We start from the raw sequence: 19146 nt of genomic DNA on the forward strand, positions 1-19146 counted from the left end.
AACAATGGTTAGTTTTAGTATTAGTAATCGTAGTGTACAGTTGCTGGAACCAGTATTTTTTTTTTAAATAACCTAAATTTGTGCTTCTCTGTCCACATTTAACATCTGAATAAGTTGGGGTGGGGGGCATTTAAGATGCATTCAGAAGCGCTGACCATCTAACACTGACCTCAGCACACATGCAAATCAAGTGTCTTATTTAGGTGACAAACTGAAAGCTCCCATTCGGAGAAATCATTGACCTGACATTGTAGGGAATGACCTGCTGGGTGGCACGGAGGTGGAAAGGGATCTTGGAGTCCTAGTGGACTCCAAGATGAACATGAGCCGGCAGTGTGACGAAGCCATCAGAAAAGCCAATGGCACTTTATCGTGCATCAGCAGATGCATGACAAATAGGTCCAGGGAGGTGATACTTCCCCTCTATAGGGCGTTGGTCAGACCGCAGTTGGAGTACTGCGTGCAATTCTGGGCGCCGCACTTCAAGAAGGATGCGGATAACCTGGAGAGGGTACAGCGAAGGGCAACTCGTATGGTCAAGGGCCTGCAGACCAAGCCCTACGAGGAGAGACTAGAGAAACTGGACCTTTTCAGCCTCTGCAAGAGAAGGTTGAGAGGCGACCTTGTGGCTGCCTATAAGTTCATCACGGGGGCACAGAAGGGAATTGGTGAGTATTTATTCACCAAGGCGCCCCCGGGGGTTACAAGAAACAATGGCCACAAGCTAGTAGAGAGCAGATTTAGACTGGACATAAGGAAGAACTTCTTCACAGTTCGAGTGGCCAAGGTCTGGAACGGGCTCCCAAGGGAGGTGGTGCTCTCCCCTACCCTGGGGGTCTTCAAAAGGAGGTTAGACGAGTATCTAGCTGGGGTCATTTAGACCCAGCACTCTTTCCTGCTTATGCAGGGGGTCGGACTTGATGATCTATTGAGGTCCCTTCCGACCCTAACATCTATGAATCTATGAATCTGACAGTAATTTTGTTCAGGGTGACTGAAGGAAAGTTGCTGACCAGAATCAGGCAGTCTTTTCCTGTCCAGAATTAGTTTGTGTCATATTAGTGTTTGTACATAAAAAGGTTTTGTTGGTGTTTTGATAAGGTATGTTTTTCATATCTCAACAGATACTAAGCATTGTGGTGTTCTTGTGTTTTTGACCCCTCTTTCTCCACTTTCAATTTACAGGCTATCCTTGGAGCTGGTCATTATGTATATGCTGATCAACCTGAAGACTTCAATCAGAAAGTAAAAGAGATCTGTGATTCAGTGGACTGACTGGGATTCTTCTGTTGAAGTTCTTGTCATAGAAAAAGTATCATAGCAATACTTTGTAGAATATTACGAAAACTAAGGAATGCAGAGGTAGTCAGGCAGGCTCAATTTTGCACTTGCAATTTCTTCCAAGAAATCACTTGCACATTTAAACCACTTTGTGCCTTTTGATTAGGGTAAAGAGTATTTTAAACTAAAACCTTGTACAGTTTGATTCAGGAATTTGCTTTCTATGTCTAGAGAGAATATTGGCCTGTCTAATGTGAAAATATAAATACCTTGTTTTTAAATTGGATTTTTTAAAAATTATGATTGAACTTCACAACATTTTGAATACTAACAAATTAAATTTTGCACTCAGCACCTATGATAAGTATTTCTCTATTCAGCCATTATATAAGAAACAATCTACTGGTATAAAGATGCAACTTGGTTACTTTACACACATGTATAAACATTCATATTTCCATTCAAAGTAAACATTTGAAATGAGTGTTAAATTTTCATTTGGATCCTGAGACTTCACATACAATATTTATGTAGCTTGTATTTTGTGATAACAACTTACAAAGTAGGCTTTTGAGGCAGGCCAGAGCCAAAATAGCGAGCACTATTTACCACTGGGAATAAGGTGTATTTGGTGTTTAAGGAAGAAAGGCTTTATAGGAGGGAAATATTTCTTTTCTTGGGTTTTATTACATTCATCTCAGAACCTTTTCTTCCATGTGTCTGACATCCTAGAAAGCCCAGTTAGTTACAGAGGAACATTTCTGACATGCATGCTTCCATAAATAGATTTAATCTGTAGAATTCAATAATTTGAAATATAGAATTGACCTTTTAGCTAACAGAACCTGTTTTTATGTTGGTATAATCATTGCAAGAGCTGTTGCTACCCTGAATCTCTTGATTTTTAGATAGATAAATTAGCAAGTTTGATCAATAGCAGGAAATTCCTCTGAATAACGAGCTTATTCTCTTGTTAGATATTAAGCCTACTACTATTTGTTTTGGCCAGTGAATGTTTTGGAGTATTGAAGCTAATTGGGAAATGCATTAGACTATTGTGTCTCAGTTAATGCGTAGCATCTTTTATAAAAAGGGGTTTTACTGGACTAAAGATTACCACTAGAACACGATATCTCCATACTTTGGAAATTCTTTATATAAATACCTAGTTTTAATTCAGTATTTCACAATCAGAGCTAGTAGTCTCTGGTTCTTTATAAAAATCTAGTTTGATATTAATTTTTCAGGTGCTTAGTAAGATGCATTAAACAAAGTACTTTGTCACTTTATGTCAAATTATGTGCTTTTATTTAAAAAAAGAAAAAAGTTTACATGAGATTTTATTGGTTTGTTTTTGAATGTTAGGATGACTACTGAAAGTATCTCAATACTTTTATATAAAAAAGGATATGACCTAATATTAGCACCTTCTAAAGGTTTAAAAAGAAATCATGGCTATCCATGTCGTTCACACTGTGTTCCAGTTGAATATAATCTCTCCTCAAAGAAATGCTGCTTCCATGGTGCTATGAAAACATCAAGCAGTCCTTGTGGCACTTAATAATAACTAACAATCTAAATATTTTTTATCAAAATAGCAAATTCAATTGCATTGTTAATTAGAAAATATTGGATTTTTAAAACAAAAATCAGTCTTCTAAAACTTGAAGTTCAATTGGAGATTAAGAACATCAGCTATTTTATATGTAGATTGTAAGTTAAATGGCAGCATAATTGATAGGTTAATGAATTTCTTGTTGATTAATAAATAGTTTTTTTCCTGTTTCCTATTATTGTTGCTGTTCAATTTGCATTAATTGGCTTGGTGGAATATTTGCAGCTACATACAAAAAGTTGACATTAAAATACAGCTTTTTGTTCCAGCTAGTAAAAGGTAGAACATATTAATATTTTCATTTAGCACTTTTAATATTAGGCATTCTATCTAAATTGCCACATCTAACAATGTAAAATAAGAAAAACCTTATGTCAAACATGGAAAAAATCTTGTTCTTTCAGGTCATTGTACTAATAAAACTCACACTTTTGTTTTGCACAATAAAAATATTCATTAAATGCTCGTGTCTGATTTAATGCTTAAGAATATTACCAGTGAACAGTACTTCTGTTGTAATGCTTGTGTGACTAAGGTCTGCAAATCAAAAGTAACTACTCAAATTGAGCTTAAACCATCCAAAAATATGTAAAGAGGAAAGTTATAAGAAGTGTTGATTCTCCATACTGTTTAGTTATACCTTGTATTGACCTGGAAACCTAAGCATGTTTTAACAGGTAGCATGTGAGTAATGTTATAGCCATCTTGGTCCAGCGATTATGGAAGAGGCAAGGATTTTTGGGGATGATATCTTTTATTGAACCAACTGCATGGTTGGGATAAAATTAGACAAGCTTTTAAATGTAAGGTCCAATAAAAGATACCACCCCAAAAATTCTTTACAGGTGACAGAATTCTAGAAGCTTTCAGTCTGCACATACAAAGCAAGTGCTTCTCAGTGTTCTTAAACTAAAAGAAAATGTTAGATCTTCTCCTGAAAGTTAATATTGTTATTTTAAATGTTATCAGATTGGGTTAGCATTATCCCATACTGTCAAAATGTAACATAACCTAATGAAGTATCACAGTAGGAACTTTAGAGAGGCTATGTAGATTTTGAGTGCCATTTATTGAGGATGTTTGGAAGCTAGAAAATCTTAAAGGAGTTTCATTATAATCCAGCTATAAAGGATGAAATTTAACTACTTTGAAATAGTTTTGCTTCAATATAATGAGTGAAGGTTCCTCAGCTGCTTTAAATATGTGGGTAGTGTAAAGCGATCATGCTTTTTTTTAATAGGAGTGCTGTAAACCAGGACAAAAACCACAGGGTTAAATGCACACAGATTTTTCTTCTGTTACAACATTAAAAGCAACATGGGCTTCATGCCATAAGCCAGGCTATAAAAAACTGATCCAAAATATTAATCTGATAAAACTAAGATTTAGAGACTTAGTCTACAAAACAGTTTCTACCTTCTACCTGTGGTGAGGGAGGGAGAGGCAGGGGCAGTGGCAGATGCTGCCCAGCCAGAGTGAGGCAGGGCATGGGATGGAGCTGTGGCTTGTTGGGGAAGGGGGGCGGCTCCCACCACTGCACACACCCCAGGAGGGCACAGGGAGGGTCTGTGCACCCGGATCCGCATGGGGCAGGCAGGCTGCAGCTGTGAGCTGGAGCCGGGGCTGCACCAGGCTCTTCTCGATGGGGGCTGGGCTCAGGGCAGGCAGCAGTAGCGCTGGGAGGGGGGCTGCAGCCACCCCAAATTTTGCCATAGCCTCCCTGTAGCCCTGCTCCCAGCACTCTCACCACCACCACCCACCCAGCGCAGCCCCAGTGCTTCCCGGCATGTGAGGGGGATGGTGGGGGTTGAGCAGGGATGAGTAGTGCTGGAGGCTGGACCCAATGATCTTGTAAGGTCTCTTCCAGCCCCTAACATCTATGAATCTATGAATAGCAGCAGAATTCAGACTTGCTCTCCCATACACACTCGCTCTTCCATTTTCTTCAGTTCACAATTGTGAAATTCTGTGGCTCTGACATCATGGGGTGAGAGGGAGCACCCAGTCCAGCATGTCTTATAATGGGCAAGTGGGGTGGGAGTGCTTGCTTCCATGCTTTGGAAGTGCTGGGGGTGGAAAACGTGGCTGGGGGCATTTTCAATTTTCTGCTTTCACTTCTTTCCTAAATATGATTTCAGTAATCTTCAGTAGCCTGCAAATGACTGAAGTCTTCAGTGTAAATGTGATTTGGCAAGAGAGTGCTTTTTGGTTTCCCCTGGGCTGGGTGGGATGGCACAATGAGGGCCTGTGGTTGAGTGGGGAGTGACAACACAACTGGTTGTTAAAAAGATAGATTTATTTAATAGATTTCATAGACATTAGGTCTGGAAGGGACCTCAGAAGATCATCGAGTTCAGCCCCCTGCCCCAGGGGCAGGAAGTCAGCTAGGGTCAAAGGATCCCAGCAAGATAAGCATCCAAACATTTCTTAAAATAGTACTGAACAAGCATCACAAGAAAACTCATTGATAAGTGCCAACAGAAGGAAAAAAAGGGGGCAGTCAAGCTCTGGCCACATACCAGACACGCCAGTTGCACACGTGTGTTTTGACAGAGGTAGTAGCAGTGCAATGCAGAGTGGAATACCTGGAGGACTGACCAGACCAGTGTCCCAGAATGCTTGGTGTCTGCATGTATCACTGCACCAATTTACAAGGAACCAGTTCAAAATAATGCTACAGAAGACAATAAGGAATGGTTTGTTGTTTTTCCTTTGAGTTAGTTGTGATTTAATGCCCCACTGTGGTGATAGGAGGGCAGAGGGCTTTCCAAGCTAAGATGAACAAACCAAGGTCCCGACCCAGCCTGGTCCTTAAAGATTCTGTGCCACCCTCTATATGAAAAGAGGCATTAATCCCTGAATCTTGGCTAAATTCTATTTATATTTACATTGTGTGAATATCCTGCCCTAAACTTTATAGGCACTGTTAAAAGCCACCATCAAGTTTCATCCAGAATTGGTTCCGTTTTGGAGCTCAAACACTAATATTTAAAATAAAAGTAATGAAGTGTTTCTAACTCTAAGACTGACAGTAGAAACGTTCCTCAGTCATATAATAGAAACACATTTACAGTTTCTTATAGGGAATTGCTCATAAAGAACTATATGTTTGCTTTTAGCTGCTATTGAAAGTTGAAAGAAGGTGAAAACAAAGGTTATGTTATACTAGTCTGCAATAACCAGTAGATGTGTTCTCTAAACACTTATAAAATCAGTGTCTCAGGGCTAGACGTCTGGACGTCTCTCTCTCTTCAGTGTATATAAAGTACCTGTGATTGACTGGAGTTGGACATGAAGAAAGTTGAAAACAAAGTATTCGTTGTAGCTGCATGGTATTGACATGCCTTTTTGCTATCCTTTCAATTTCCAAGCATTTCTTCAGTTTGATTTCATTTAATGTTGTATATATCATGCAGTTACAAATCTAAAGCTTAGACTAAATAGGACATCAAGTGCAGAGCTGAAAAGTACCCACCTCCAGATGCAATCAATCCACTCTGAAGGAAAGGCATTATTTGCTTCTGCCATAGAATCATTTCTGTGCACAGCACTATTGTCACAGACCTTGTTGGGCTCTCCGTTCAGGACACCCCAGGCTTCTAAGCCAGCTGAGTCTGAGCAATGTTCCTGTATACTGTCTCTTGCTTGATAGGTTTGTACCTATGGTGCAGACTCCCCATCTAGTGTCCCTTCTCAGATATGGGACCCTGCAGTCCAGCTGACACAATGCTGAATCCTAAAGTCTTCCCCACTAGCTTAAGGATAGCCTTTCTAAGGGCTTCATGGTTATAGGAAGTCCAGTATACAGTTTAAACCTTATGGGTTATGTGACTGTTATAGCAAAAAGCCCAAACACTTTGTAAAATAATGGAGAACATTCTCACTTTATTCATAGAGAAAAGCCTTAGAGCTGTGGTTTGCAACCTTTTTAGACTCAAGGCACCAGAAAATGCCAGGTCTTAGCTCTCACTGTTGCAAATAACTCAGAAAAACTACAACAGATATGAATGTTTTTGATGCTAAGGATTCCTATTTGAAATCTCTGGGTTTATATTGTTAAGTATGCGCAGGTTTTTGCATACCTATGAGCATAATATTGTGTGACACCTCATGAAATCCTTAAAAGGATCTCGTGGCACTCTGGTTGAGAATCACTGCCTGAGAGACTTACAGATTCATGTGTGCATGAAATCCCCCATATACAAATACCCTTCCTCCCAGTGTCCTTTACACTCTTGAGAGCTTTCAAAGTTCTTGCTAGTCATTTCAGGTTTTAAAACCTTCCTCTTCTCCTATTCAGCCCTTAGTTTCTCTCCTTGCCTCTCCAAAAAGCTTGCCTTTAATTCACTCTGGTTTGGCTGGCACTCAACAGGTTTTTCTAGCTCAGACAGCACGTCTTTGTAACACCTGTTTCTAACATTTGCTTTCTTTAGAAAATTGCCCTCTTCGCAGTTAAGGTTAGCCAACCTTTTTGGTATGTTAATTGTTGTCATTGTTGTTTCATTGTCTTGTAACAGCTCTCAGACTGGGTGTGTACTAGGGCTGTGCAAAATGGCACCATTCCATTTCAATGTTTCGATGGAACAGTGTTTCATTTCGAATTTCGTTTCAATTCAAAACTGCTGTTCCATTTTGTTTCGTTGAAACAGTTTCCCTGTTTCGACGTTTCGCCCATAGACTATAATAGGGAAGCTTGAAACAGCCTATAACTTTGTCATTTCTAGCCTGATTTGGATAACTTGCAGGACTGGTAGCCCCCTTCTGAGGGCACGAAGCCTGCCAAGTTTCAAGGGAAAATGCACCTCAAATTCTTGAAAGCAAAACTCATGTCACGTGTATGTGTTAAGCCACAGCAGGGTCAAAACTGCAGGCCTGCTAGCCCCTGCTGAGGCCACAAAGCCTGCCAGCTTTCAAGGAGATAGGTGCAGGGGTTCTGGGGTCCTGCACCTCTGGCTGCTGACAGGCAAAACTCATGACATGGGTGCTTGTGGGACTGTCTCTGTCTTGGCGCACAGGGAGGTGAAAACTGCAGGCTTACTAGGCCTTGCTGCGGCCATGAAGCCTGCCAGCTGTCAAGGAGCTAAGTGCAGGGGTAGTCTGGGTTCTGGGGCCCTGCACCTCTAGCTGCTGACAGGCAACACTCGTGACATGGGTGGGTGACACTGTGTGTGTGTGTGTGTTAAGGTGCACCCTCACTCAACTGACACCAGGGTAGAAAGCAGGGCAGTTCAAACAATGCTGCCTTTTATGCAGTTTTTCCATCCCTCCCCCAGAGCACTGGGATTGGAAGGAACCTCAGGAAAGGATGACAGTCACTGTCCAGCTACACAGTCAATAATGAGAGCAGTCCTCCCGCTCCCTCTCCTTACTTTAGTTTCTGTTTCCCTTCAGGCAAGCCCAGCTTGAGGTTCAAAACTCAAAATGTTTTGAAAATTTTGAAACGTTTCAACTTGCCTTGTTTCATTTTGAGGCTGTTTTGAAGCTGTTTTGTTTTGATTTCACTGTTTCGAGCTTGAAACGATTCAAAACAGCGGTGAAAGGAAACTGCCGGAGAAATTTTGCACAGCCCTAGTGTGTACTATGCAACATGGTCTGCATCAATGAATAGCTACATCAATCCATACTGAACAGGGGGGCTTTATGTAGCGAACTGATGTATTTTTAACTTGTACGTAGCCAGATTCTGGGGTACAGAGGTGGAAAGGTTAGGGCTTCTTGGCATGACTCCAGAGATGTTAGTTCAATCTTTGCTCTGGGCTTGTGCTGAAAGCTGACCCCTGTTAACCTAGCTGTAAATGGATACCTGATCATTCATAGTGGGGAGCCAAAGGTGACCAGAAATTATGCCAGCTAAATTACTTCTTTGAAAGGCTTTGGGAATGGGTGGGCATATCTAAACGTGCAATTAATGCACATGAATAAACTCCGGAGCTTATTGCTGTGGAGCAGGGGTGGGCAAAATGCGGCCCGCGGGCCAGATGTGGCCTGCCAGGCCATTCCATCCAGCCTGTGGGGCCCCTAAAAAATTTAGAAAATTAATATTTATCTGCCCCTGGCTGCCTGTCATGTTGCCCTCGATGGCTTGCCAAACCTCAGTAAATGGCCCTCCACCTGAAATAATTGCCCACCCCTGCTGTGGAGTCTATTGCTTCCGGGCACCACATCTTCATGTGTGCCCAGGACCGCAGCACGTTGAGCCAGGTCAGGGCAGCCCTAGCTGGCAGATAGTCCCAGGGGGTCAGCCTGCCAGCCCAGGGCTGCGTCCCCCCTACCTCAATGTGCTGTGGAGGGGCTGGTTGGGGCATGAGAGTGCTTCAGTATGGGGCAAGCCAGCAGGCAGCCCTCGCGCTGAAGCACCTTCATGCCCCAGCCAGCCAGGGCAGTGCCTACATGTGTACTGCTGCAGAATAAAAAACTCTGCAGCACAATAGTACTTACTATTACTTGCAACTGCTATCCTGCCACGGAGTAAATTAGTTTACTCCAGCCTAATAAGGGTGCACAGGTAGACATGCAAGGTTTACTGCACAGCTATTAAGTCTACCGTGCAATAAACATCTTGTGTAGATTTGTCCAGTATATCTTAACCATACTAGCCTGATGGGCTGTTCAGATCAAGCAGACATTTGACTTTTGTCTTGACACACAGCAGTTCCCCATGATATTACAAATATACATTTTCTTATTCAATTATAACAAAAATAACCAATCACAAAAAAAAAATCCCTATGGTGTACTATAGTAAAAAAATGGCAACTTAAAAATAGCCACTCTGCAGTATTTGTGCTGATTATTATAGAATAAATATAATATTTTCACAAGAGATCTTAGTGTGGAATTGGTTTATACTCTACAGAGCTTTGCAAAAAGTTATGCCCATTTTTATTTTCCAGCAATATCCTGAAAAAATATTGAAAATGCATCCATGCATCTTAACTCCTATCAAGTCAAATCTTTAATAAGCAAGCTTAATAGTGACAAAAGCTTTCCAATGGCTGCTTTTACATGAGCCAACTCAAATACAGAACAGTGTGTTCCTCTCTGATAGCTCTACACTGTGTGTGTGCTTGAAATGGTAAAGCAAGTCTGCACTTAATCTCCACTTTCTTCTTGCATTCCTTCTTCTTAATTCCTTGCTCTGCCCACTAGAGGGAGAACCAGTGCTCTAAAACATTTTTCCCAATTACCATGTATGCTGTTATAGTTCAGCTTCTGCAGGGGACTCTTAGAAAACCTGTGTACTGCAATTCCTTTTTCCAGGCACAATATATTGATAAGTAAAACAATAAGTCTGGGCAAGAAAAAAAACATGGAGGAAGATGAAGCAGGCATTTAATTTACTTGAAATGCCCTTTTTAAATAGAGGTTAGTGCAGGTGGGAAATGGGAGCATAGCATGGGACTGTAAAGGTTACCACTATGTCACACTGTGGCTTTGGTTTATTTACTATAATTTTTTTCTTGTAGTATAGGATTGACACTCAAGGAGACCGACTGTATTTGAGAAAACGGGGAGAAGGGGGGCAGGAATAGAAAAATGAGCATTCTGTGCTATGATAAGCCAACCCCCAGAATAACATCAAGTAAAAATAACTATGGTATAATTATTTAATAAGGGCTAACTTTTAAAGAGGCTCCATTCTGACTTCAGATTTAGGGAACAAATTAGTTCATTTGCATAAATGGTACTATCCAGACATTAGCTACCTGATATGCAAGCAGCATTTAAATATCAACTAGCGGCACAAAAGAGTAATAATTTGTATTGCAGTAGAGTTCCCAATAGAGTTACAGTCGTTGCTGGTGATTGCCACGCCTGCTGTCTTGTCTAAGTATTGTACTTAGGCAGCTGAACAAAATGGCCTGACTTTAAAGGGAACTGAATACACTCCGTTTATTAACACTAATTCTTTACCCTGCTTTTTTCTGCAGTATAAAATGGTATGGCAGCCTGCTTGTGACCCTCACCCACACCCATCCCTCCAGCTATTCATTTATTGATCGCATCAAATATATCCATGTTACAATGTCTTATCTCCAGGTCCTAAACCTTTACCTTTTCACAGGGGAAAAGCAGATCCTGGATCTCTGCACAGCTCCAGGTAGGTGCATGAGGCATGGTATGAAGGGTCCAGTCAAGCATATGAGTTTCTGTGACCAAGCCACATAGGGCATGATATGGCTAGTATCACATTTAGCCACCTTGGACTCCACAGCCCAGATGTCCAGCTGCCCATGTATAGCTAGGGGTAGCCTTTTGTACAAATTCAGAGGAGGCTTGAACTCCTGTATCTGGAGTTGCAACAAGACACCTTACCCAATCCACCACTAGCCCTTTGTATGATAACTTGTCAGATGTTAACCATATACTGACTTCAGGAGTCTGTAACCAAGCCTGGCCATACATCAGCATTTAAAGAAGGAGATGATATCCGGTCTTGCGATCTAAAATTCCAGATCAGCTGGTAAGGGGTCAGGGACAGCTGAAGGATTGCTAACACAGTGTGCTGTACAAGTGTGCCCACATGAAATTAGTGTGCAGTGACTTCCTGTAAGGGGAATTTATTGCCAGAGTACAGAATATACAATTTCTCACCAATTATTGAGCACTAAAAATTGCATCTGGTGGACACAAGTCTTTTAACTGAACTGCAGGAGAGATTAGTAGGAAGTAAACCCTGCTAGTTAGGTAAGCTTGAAGTCTTAGCACTTTCTCTAAAGCAATTACTCTAAGCAATCGAATTGCATGAACCCTGGACCGTGTTCATAAGATAGCACTGGTTAATGAGACAGCACTTTCTGTACTAAGCACCGCCTTATGCATGTGAGATAAGACGACAAAAACTACCCTCAACCCTGTTCCACAGTGGGAAACTGTAGAAGTAGGTAAGGGAAACACTTTGGGCTTCAGTTACAGTTGGGTTACAACTCAGTTACTCCTGGCTCTTGGTCCCCAGCTGCCTGCTCCACCTTAAGTGAGGTCATGATGTATCATTTTCGGTCAGTTTTCACTACTGAAAAGTTCATTCTCCCTAAATTAATCTGACATTAACTTTCCCATTTTAGCATCTATCCTTGCAATGAGACCTGGCCTGACTAATACTGCTGGGTCTTACTGGGCAGAGAAGCATTGTTGTGTTTGGGATATGGCAGCAAAAGCTAAAGGTCAGCGGAAGGTGTGGGTCTGGACTGCAGACAGGGCTCAGGCTCAAGTTACTGTTCTGTTAAGTGTTTACCGACAAGCCCTCTGTGCCTTACTGTGAACAGAATAGCAACATCAGGAGAGACAGTATATCTTTTACTCTCTCCTTCTTGTATGGGATCTACAGCACAGGCAAAATTAAATACCTATTGTCTCCCCTTGCATCAGGTCTTCAGGTAGCTACCAGTGCTATTCCACATGGCTCCACTTCAGCCTGGGGTTTTGTTGTCTCACAGGTGTATGCAACTTAGAATCATAATCATAGAAAATTAGGGTTGGAAGGGACCTCAAGAGGTCATCTAGTCCAACCCCCTGCTCAAAGCAGTACTATCCCTAACTAGATCATCCCAGCCAAGGCTTTGTCTAGCCAGTCCTTAAAAACCTCCAAGGATGGAGAGTCCACAACCTCTCTGGGTAATATGTTCCAGGGTTTTACTACTCTCCCAGTAAGCAAATTCTTCCTAATATCTAACCTGAACTTCCCTTGCTGCAACTTGAGACCATTGCTCCTTGTTCTATCTCCCAACACTGAGTACAGTCTAGGTCCATCCTCTTTTGAACTTCTCTTCAGGCAGTTGAAGGTTGCTATTGTCCTTGCTGGACCTCATGAGATTTCTTTTGGTCCAATCCTCCAATTTGTCTAGGTCATTCTGAATCCTAGCCCTACCCTCCAGCATATCTAAGTACACCCCCCAGCTTGGTGTCATCTGCAAACTTGCTGAGGGTGCACTCTGTGCCATCTTCCAGGTCACTGATGAAGATATTGAACAAAACTGGCTCCAAGACTGACCCCTGGGACACTCCACTTGATACCAGTTGCAAACTAGACATTGAGCCATTGATTACCATCTGAGCCCAATGCTTCAGCCAGTTTTCTATCCACCTTACAGTCTATTCATCCAACCTGTACTTCCTCAGCTTGCTTGCAAGAGTGCTGTGGGAGATGGTATCAAAAGCTTTGATTAAGTCAAGGTTCATTATATCTACTACTTTCCCCACATCCACAGAGCCAGTTATCTCATCATAGAAGGCAATCAGGTTGGTCAGGCATGACTTGCCCTTGGTGAATCCATGCTGACTGTTCCTAATTGCCTTTTTCTCCTCCAAGTCTGTAGTTCCCCATATCCTCCTTTTTCTCCCTTTCTTAAATATGGGCACAATGTTTGCTCTTTTCCAGTCATCCGGGACCTCTCCCAATCACTATTAGTTTCAAACATGATGGCCAGTGGCTCTGCAGTCACATAAGCCAATTCCCTCAGCATGCATCCCATCCATCCCCGTGGACTTGTATATGTCCAACTTTTTTAAATAGTCCCTAACCTGTTCTTTTGCCCTGGTTGGCTGCTCGCCTCCTCCCCAAACCATGCTATCAGGTGCTGTAGTCTGGGAGATGACCTTGCCTGTGAAGACTGAGGTTAAAAAGGCACTGAGTACTTCAGCCTTTTCTGTATCCTCTGTCACTAGGCTGCCTCCCCCATTCAGTAAGGGATGCACACTTTCCCTGTTCTTCCCCTTGTTAATGACATACTTGTAGAAACCCTTCATGTTGCCCTTCACATTCCTTGCTAGCTGCAACTCGTGTAGTGCTTTGGCCTTCTTGACTTCACCCCTGCATGCCTGAGCAATGCTCTTATACTTCTTCCTAGTTGTCTGTCCAAGTTGTTGTCCAAGTTGCCACTTCTTATAAGCTTCCTTTTTGTGATATAGTTTACTGAAGAGTTCCCTGCTAAGCCAAGATGGTCATCTGCTATACTTGCTAGTCTTTCATATTGGGATGGTTTGTTCCTGCTCTCTCAGTAAGGCTTCTTCAAAGTACAGCCAGCTCTCCTGGACTCCTCTCCCCATCACATGGGCTTCCGAGAGGTTCTTGTCCATGAGTTCCCTGAGTGAGTTGAAGTCTGCTTTTCTGAAGACCAGGGCCCTTACTCTGCTGCTCTCCATCCTTCCTTTCCTCAGGATCCTGAGCTCAATCATCTCCTGGTCACTGCTACCCAAGCTGCCATCCACTACTACATTCCCCACCAATTCTGTCCTGTTTGTGAGCAGCAGGTGAAAAAGAGCATGGCCCCTAATTGGCCGCTCCAGTGCTTGCACCAGGAAGTTGTTCCCAACACTCTCCAAAAAGTTCCCAGCCTGTGCCTTGCTGTATTGTACCCTGCCCCCATGAGAACCAGGCCCTGTGATTGGGAAACTTCCACTAGCTGTTTGAAGAATGCTTTAGACCACCAGACCAGGAGGAAGTGGTGGATGAGGCTAACCCCCACCACAACATCACCCTTATTGCTCTCCCCTCTGATCCTAACCCAGAAACTCTCAACAGGCTTATCTCCAGTTTCATACTGGAGCTCTGAGCAATCACATGGCTCTTTTACATAAAGTGCAATTCCTCCTCTTCTTCTCCTCAGTCTGTCCTTCCTGAACAGTTTGTACCCATCCATGACAGTGCTTCAGACATGCAAGCTATCCCACCAAGTCTCTGTTCTTCCAATCATGCCATAGTTCCACAATTGTGTAAGGACTTCCAATTCTTCCTGCTTGTTTCCCAGGCTCTGTGCATTTGTGTATAGGCACATAAAATATCTAGTTACTTGCCCTGATTTCTCAGGAAGAATGAGAACACCTATCCTGTTGCCCCCTGCTGCATGCTCTTCTTCCAGGTCACTCACTTCCCCACTTAGATTAGGGCTTTGATCTCCATCCCACAGTGCAAATAGTTTAAAGCCCTTCTCACTAGGTTAGCAAGCCAGCCTGCGAAGATGCTCTTCCCTCTCTTCATCAGGTGGATCCCATCTCTTCCCAGCAATCCTTTTTGGAATATCATCCCATGGTCAAAGAAGCCAAAGTCCTGCTGGCGATACCACCTGCATAGCTAGGCATTGATTTGCAAGATGTGCTAGCTCCTGCCAGGGCTCTTTCCCTTGACCAGAAGGATCAAAGAGAACACCACCTCAGCCCCCACCCCCCTCACCCTTGCACCCAGAGCCCTGTAGCCACTTTTGATTTGCTCAGGGTCTCCCCTGGCAGTATCATTGGTGCCCACATGGATAAGCAGCATGGGGTAGTAGTCAGACAGCCAACTGAGTTTCAGTAATCCCTCTGTGACATCTTGGATATGGGCTCTGGGCAAGAAGCAAACTTCCCAAGACAACAGGTCAGGTCAGCAGATAGAGCCCTCTGTCCCCCAAAGAAGGGAGTCTCCAACAACTCCCACCCATTGCTGCTTCTTAGTGGCAGTGGTCTTGATCCTTCCTATCTTAGGGAGGCCTGACTTCCTGATATTTTCACTGCTTCTCTGCACTGGACTGGGATTTTTGTCTTAAAATAGGCAACAGACCACATGATGGATGAAGTATCAGTTAAAGAAGAATATGTTACAGCAACAGGGCATGATTCATGGTTCAATGGGGAAAATTGAAATCATACTGCATCCTGGGCACTGATCAGGGAGAGGCATTTTGTAAATAAAATATGAACCATCTCTTACTCTTACATGCCAGGCACCCTCAACCACAACCCCATAAAATAGAACCAGTGCTAATATTAGGAAAGATGCACTAAGCATAAGGACTTTGATAGGAGACCTATGAAGACAAGACAGCTGTTGGCAGCTTTATAATAAGAAATGCATATAAGGTACTATTTCATTTTTCACACCACACATTAAAACCTTAACTTTTTGAAGCATCTTCCCCACCAATTCTTTTTAAAGCCATGAATTTTTCTCAGTGGACGCATCTACATGTGCTTTTACATGTGCCAAAATTTAATGAGCATTTGCCTAATGCATATTAAGGCAATTTAAGCACTTATTTACATGTGCACATGCTAAGGGTACTAACACAGTCTGCAAACTGACTTGGGACTAAACTTAGTCCCAAGTCAGTTGACATACATAGCGTTAATGTGTCTTAGCATGTCTACACGTGCATTAAGGCACTTTAGCGATTTGTGCCTAAATTTGATCCTGCTTTTGCAGGTATCAAATTTAAGCACAAATAGCCTAAAATCACCGTTTTTAAGGCACATTCAGGGCATGCACATGTAGACCCATGCCTTTAATGCACCTTAAAAATGGCTAATGTGCCTTAAATAGGCACATGTAGATGCATCCAGTGAATATTTTGGTGGGAAGCAAAATGCTGTAGCCAGAGGATTGGCCTCTGTACCTCTATACTCTTTGCCATTAAACTCATTTGAATCCCTTAGTCTGGTTTTGGAACCTCAAACAAAACCTAGGCAAGCAGATGGACTTCCGGGTACTCTTTAGTACGTCTTTGCAATCATGGTCTTGATCAATTACCAAGGTTGCATGGCTTAGGTCTGGTGTCTCAAGCTCTGGTTGTGTCAAATGTATATATGTTTCTTAGGATTCCACAACTGTGGCTGTATACCAGCTAGCTATGATCTGTTTGACTAGGGGTTGTGTTAAGGCTGGATTCCAAGAACTCTAATCATTCCCATTTTTAATCATTAGGTCTTTTGAGCAGGTAGCAAACTTTCGAGTTGGAGGTGCATGGTATTTTCTCACCCAATGGCTAGAGGCTGCATTTCAAAAGTCTGATGGCTTCCATTCCTAGCTAAGAAAAGCTTTTTGATTGAAGCATTAGTGCATAAAGATTGTCGTCGAAAACAGTGGCAGGAGAATTTTGATACCTGCACTTAGTTTTGTTTCCTTTATATCTTATACAGGTTGGTAGGCTATTGTTTATCTGAAAAAGAGGTGCTTGCTCCTTTGGGAGAATATATGGAGAAGGTATGCGTGGAAGTGTTTCTGGAATAGTTTACCTTTTATCATTTATGTCAAAGACACCAGGACATATAAAGCTTAATATAAGCACAGGAAAATTAATTCTTTATAGCCACTTCATTCTGATGATAATTAAAATTAAATGGGGAAAATGATTCTTTTTCAGGTAGCTCCTTAAATTGTCACCATAATGTAAAGATATGATGCAGATTTATTACATCATAGGACATTTTTATCATTAAAAAATTCTGGGCTGGGCATTTTGACCAGATGTGGTTGTACAGAGTTGCTGATGGCTTTGGACCTTTTATAATTTTAAGCTTCATAGTGAGTACCTGATCTTCATTCAGGGTCCACTATATGTATTAAAATTCAAACTTAATCATTTTAATAATTCTATATTCCTACATTCCATATGGATGCCTTTAGCTCTGAACAGTTACAGCTTAACTTAGCAAAGTGAATATTTTTGTTGAGTGTTTGGGGACAGAAAAGTAAAAAAAAGTTCTCTCTCTCAAACTAGGTTAGACTGTGCATGTGTGTTTTATAAACTATGTTGAAAACCAAGTAGGAGTGTGTGGTTTTGCATGCTGGAATGCCTCTGTGTGTACTGTGTGGTGGACCACTGGTGGAAAGTGGTTCTTATTTTGTTTTCTCTGAAATAATTTATTAAAGCCCATAGGAATTTGTGTAGTCAGTAGACACAAGTGTTTAAGAATTTAGTCTTTTGTGTTCTTCTGCATATATACATATTTTCCTTTGTGGGCACTTTTGCTGAATGTGGTCGGTGTTCATATGTGACCAGTGTATGTATATTGCTTAAAAAAAATTTGAAATTTTACTGACATTGGAGGGAGCACTAGATTGATAAAACCTCTTGGTGAGGCAGTGAGGTGCTCAGCTGAAGAAATTCTGTCTTTCTAGAATTTTTGAGTGCTAGAAACCAAACATGTTTTTCGTCTTCCAAACTAATTTGCTTGGGGGCTGACTAACTGGCACTGTCACTCAGCCATGCTAATTGGGACACCGAGAGCACTGCAACACAGTAGCTACAGTGCTTCAAATTTAAGAGGCAGCCCACCCAGCACAGTGTAGTCTGCTTGAAGATGCCTCTACCCACAGTAAATTTACCATGTAGACATGGCCTAACTGCATGCTGTGGGTAGAAGAGGGGAGAGCAGTAGCTGGGACCAAGGTATCTGGGACAGCAAAGTCTTGATTAGGTGAGATATGACCAGGTTAGTAGCCTAACTAGGGCAGGGTGAGCTGGGCTCAAGCCCCAAGCGCCAACTAGGAGGGGGCACCAGAATCTCCCTGGGAATCTGCCACAGCAGAGGCAGCCTGTGCTGCCCTGCCCAGCCATAGGAGCCAAGCAGAGCAGCATTGCACCAAGCAGCATATCTGGGAGACAGAGGGTGAGTGGAGCAAGTGAAATATTTCTCCCCTGTCCCTTCTGGGGAGCCTTTGCATCCAATATGTATGCATCAGGGGTGGAGGAAGAGACCAGAGTCGGCTACCAGGGTGTGCAGGCACAGGGCTGCTGCCATCGAAATGGAGCTGATGCTGCTACAGTAGCAGTAGTGGCAGCAGTAGCCCAGGAAGGTAAACCTTCCCTTCCCCTCACCCATTAAATACTGTCTTCCTCTGCCCCCTGTCTACGGTGGTTGACATACTCCCACGTTCTCCATCCCCTCCCTTACCTAGGTGCTCAAAGAGCTCCCTATGCCTCTGGCCCAGGTGATCCCAAGAGGTAATCCATGTCCCTTGCTGCAGGAGAAAAGGCTCCCAAACTGTTTACCTGTGTCACCTGGTAAAAAATCCTTCCTGATCCCACCTGAAAAGTTCAATGTTAATCTGAACACATAAGCAGAAGGTTTGCTTTCCCCTTAGATGTGGGATGAAGCAGCCAAATTGTATATGTTGAAAGGACCATTTCTTAGACTTTAGTTTCATCACAAGAGAGTACAACAAAACACATGAAAATGGTAACATGACAGAGATAAATGGTCAGTCTTAGGAAACAAAACATGCAGTTCAATTGCAGTCACTTTCCTGATGTATAGGTATTTTCCATTCAACATTGCTGCCTGCGGGTCCTGTCAGTATGTCAGAAATAAGCAAAAAATTCTGTGTTCCTGATAAGTAAAACTGACTGAATAACTTGCAGTAAATGATTTGTTTTGAGTTCAACTTTTCTTCAGTTTGCAAAATATAAGCAAGCATTCTGATTTCCTCAGATACATTCATTATATAAAACATTGATCATTTTGTTTAATCTTTTGTAATTGATTTAAATCCATTT

The 19146-nt window shown here is 42.3% G+C and overlaps 1 protein-coding gene across 2 annotated transcripts in view; it reads left to right on the plus strand.

Moving 5' to 3' along the window:
* Nucleotides 1–3357, plus strand: part of ABHD5 (abhydrolase domain containing 5, lysophosphatidic acid acyltransferase) — a 36409-nt gene extending 33052 nt beyond the window's left edge. For both annotated transcript variants that reach the window (XM_014603193.3, XM_014603195.3), the window contains exon 7: nt 1186–3357. In XM_014603193.3, coding sequence (XP_014458679.2) covers nt 1186–1275 — 90 coding nt within the window. In that variant the 3' untranslated portion in view covers nt 1276–3357. The remainder of the gene's footprint in view (nt 1–1185) is intronic.
* Nucleotides 3358–19146: the final 15789 nt, after the last annotated feature.

The sequence above is a fragment of the Alligator mississippiensis genome, chromosome 5, assembly GCF_030867095.1.
Source record: "Alligator mississippiensis isolate rAllMis1 chromosome 5, rAllMis1, whole genome shotgun sequence".
Lineage (NCBI taxonomy): Eukaryota > Metazoa > Chordata > Crocodylia > Alligatoridae > Alligator > Alligator mississippiensis.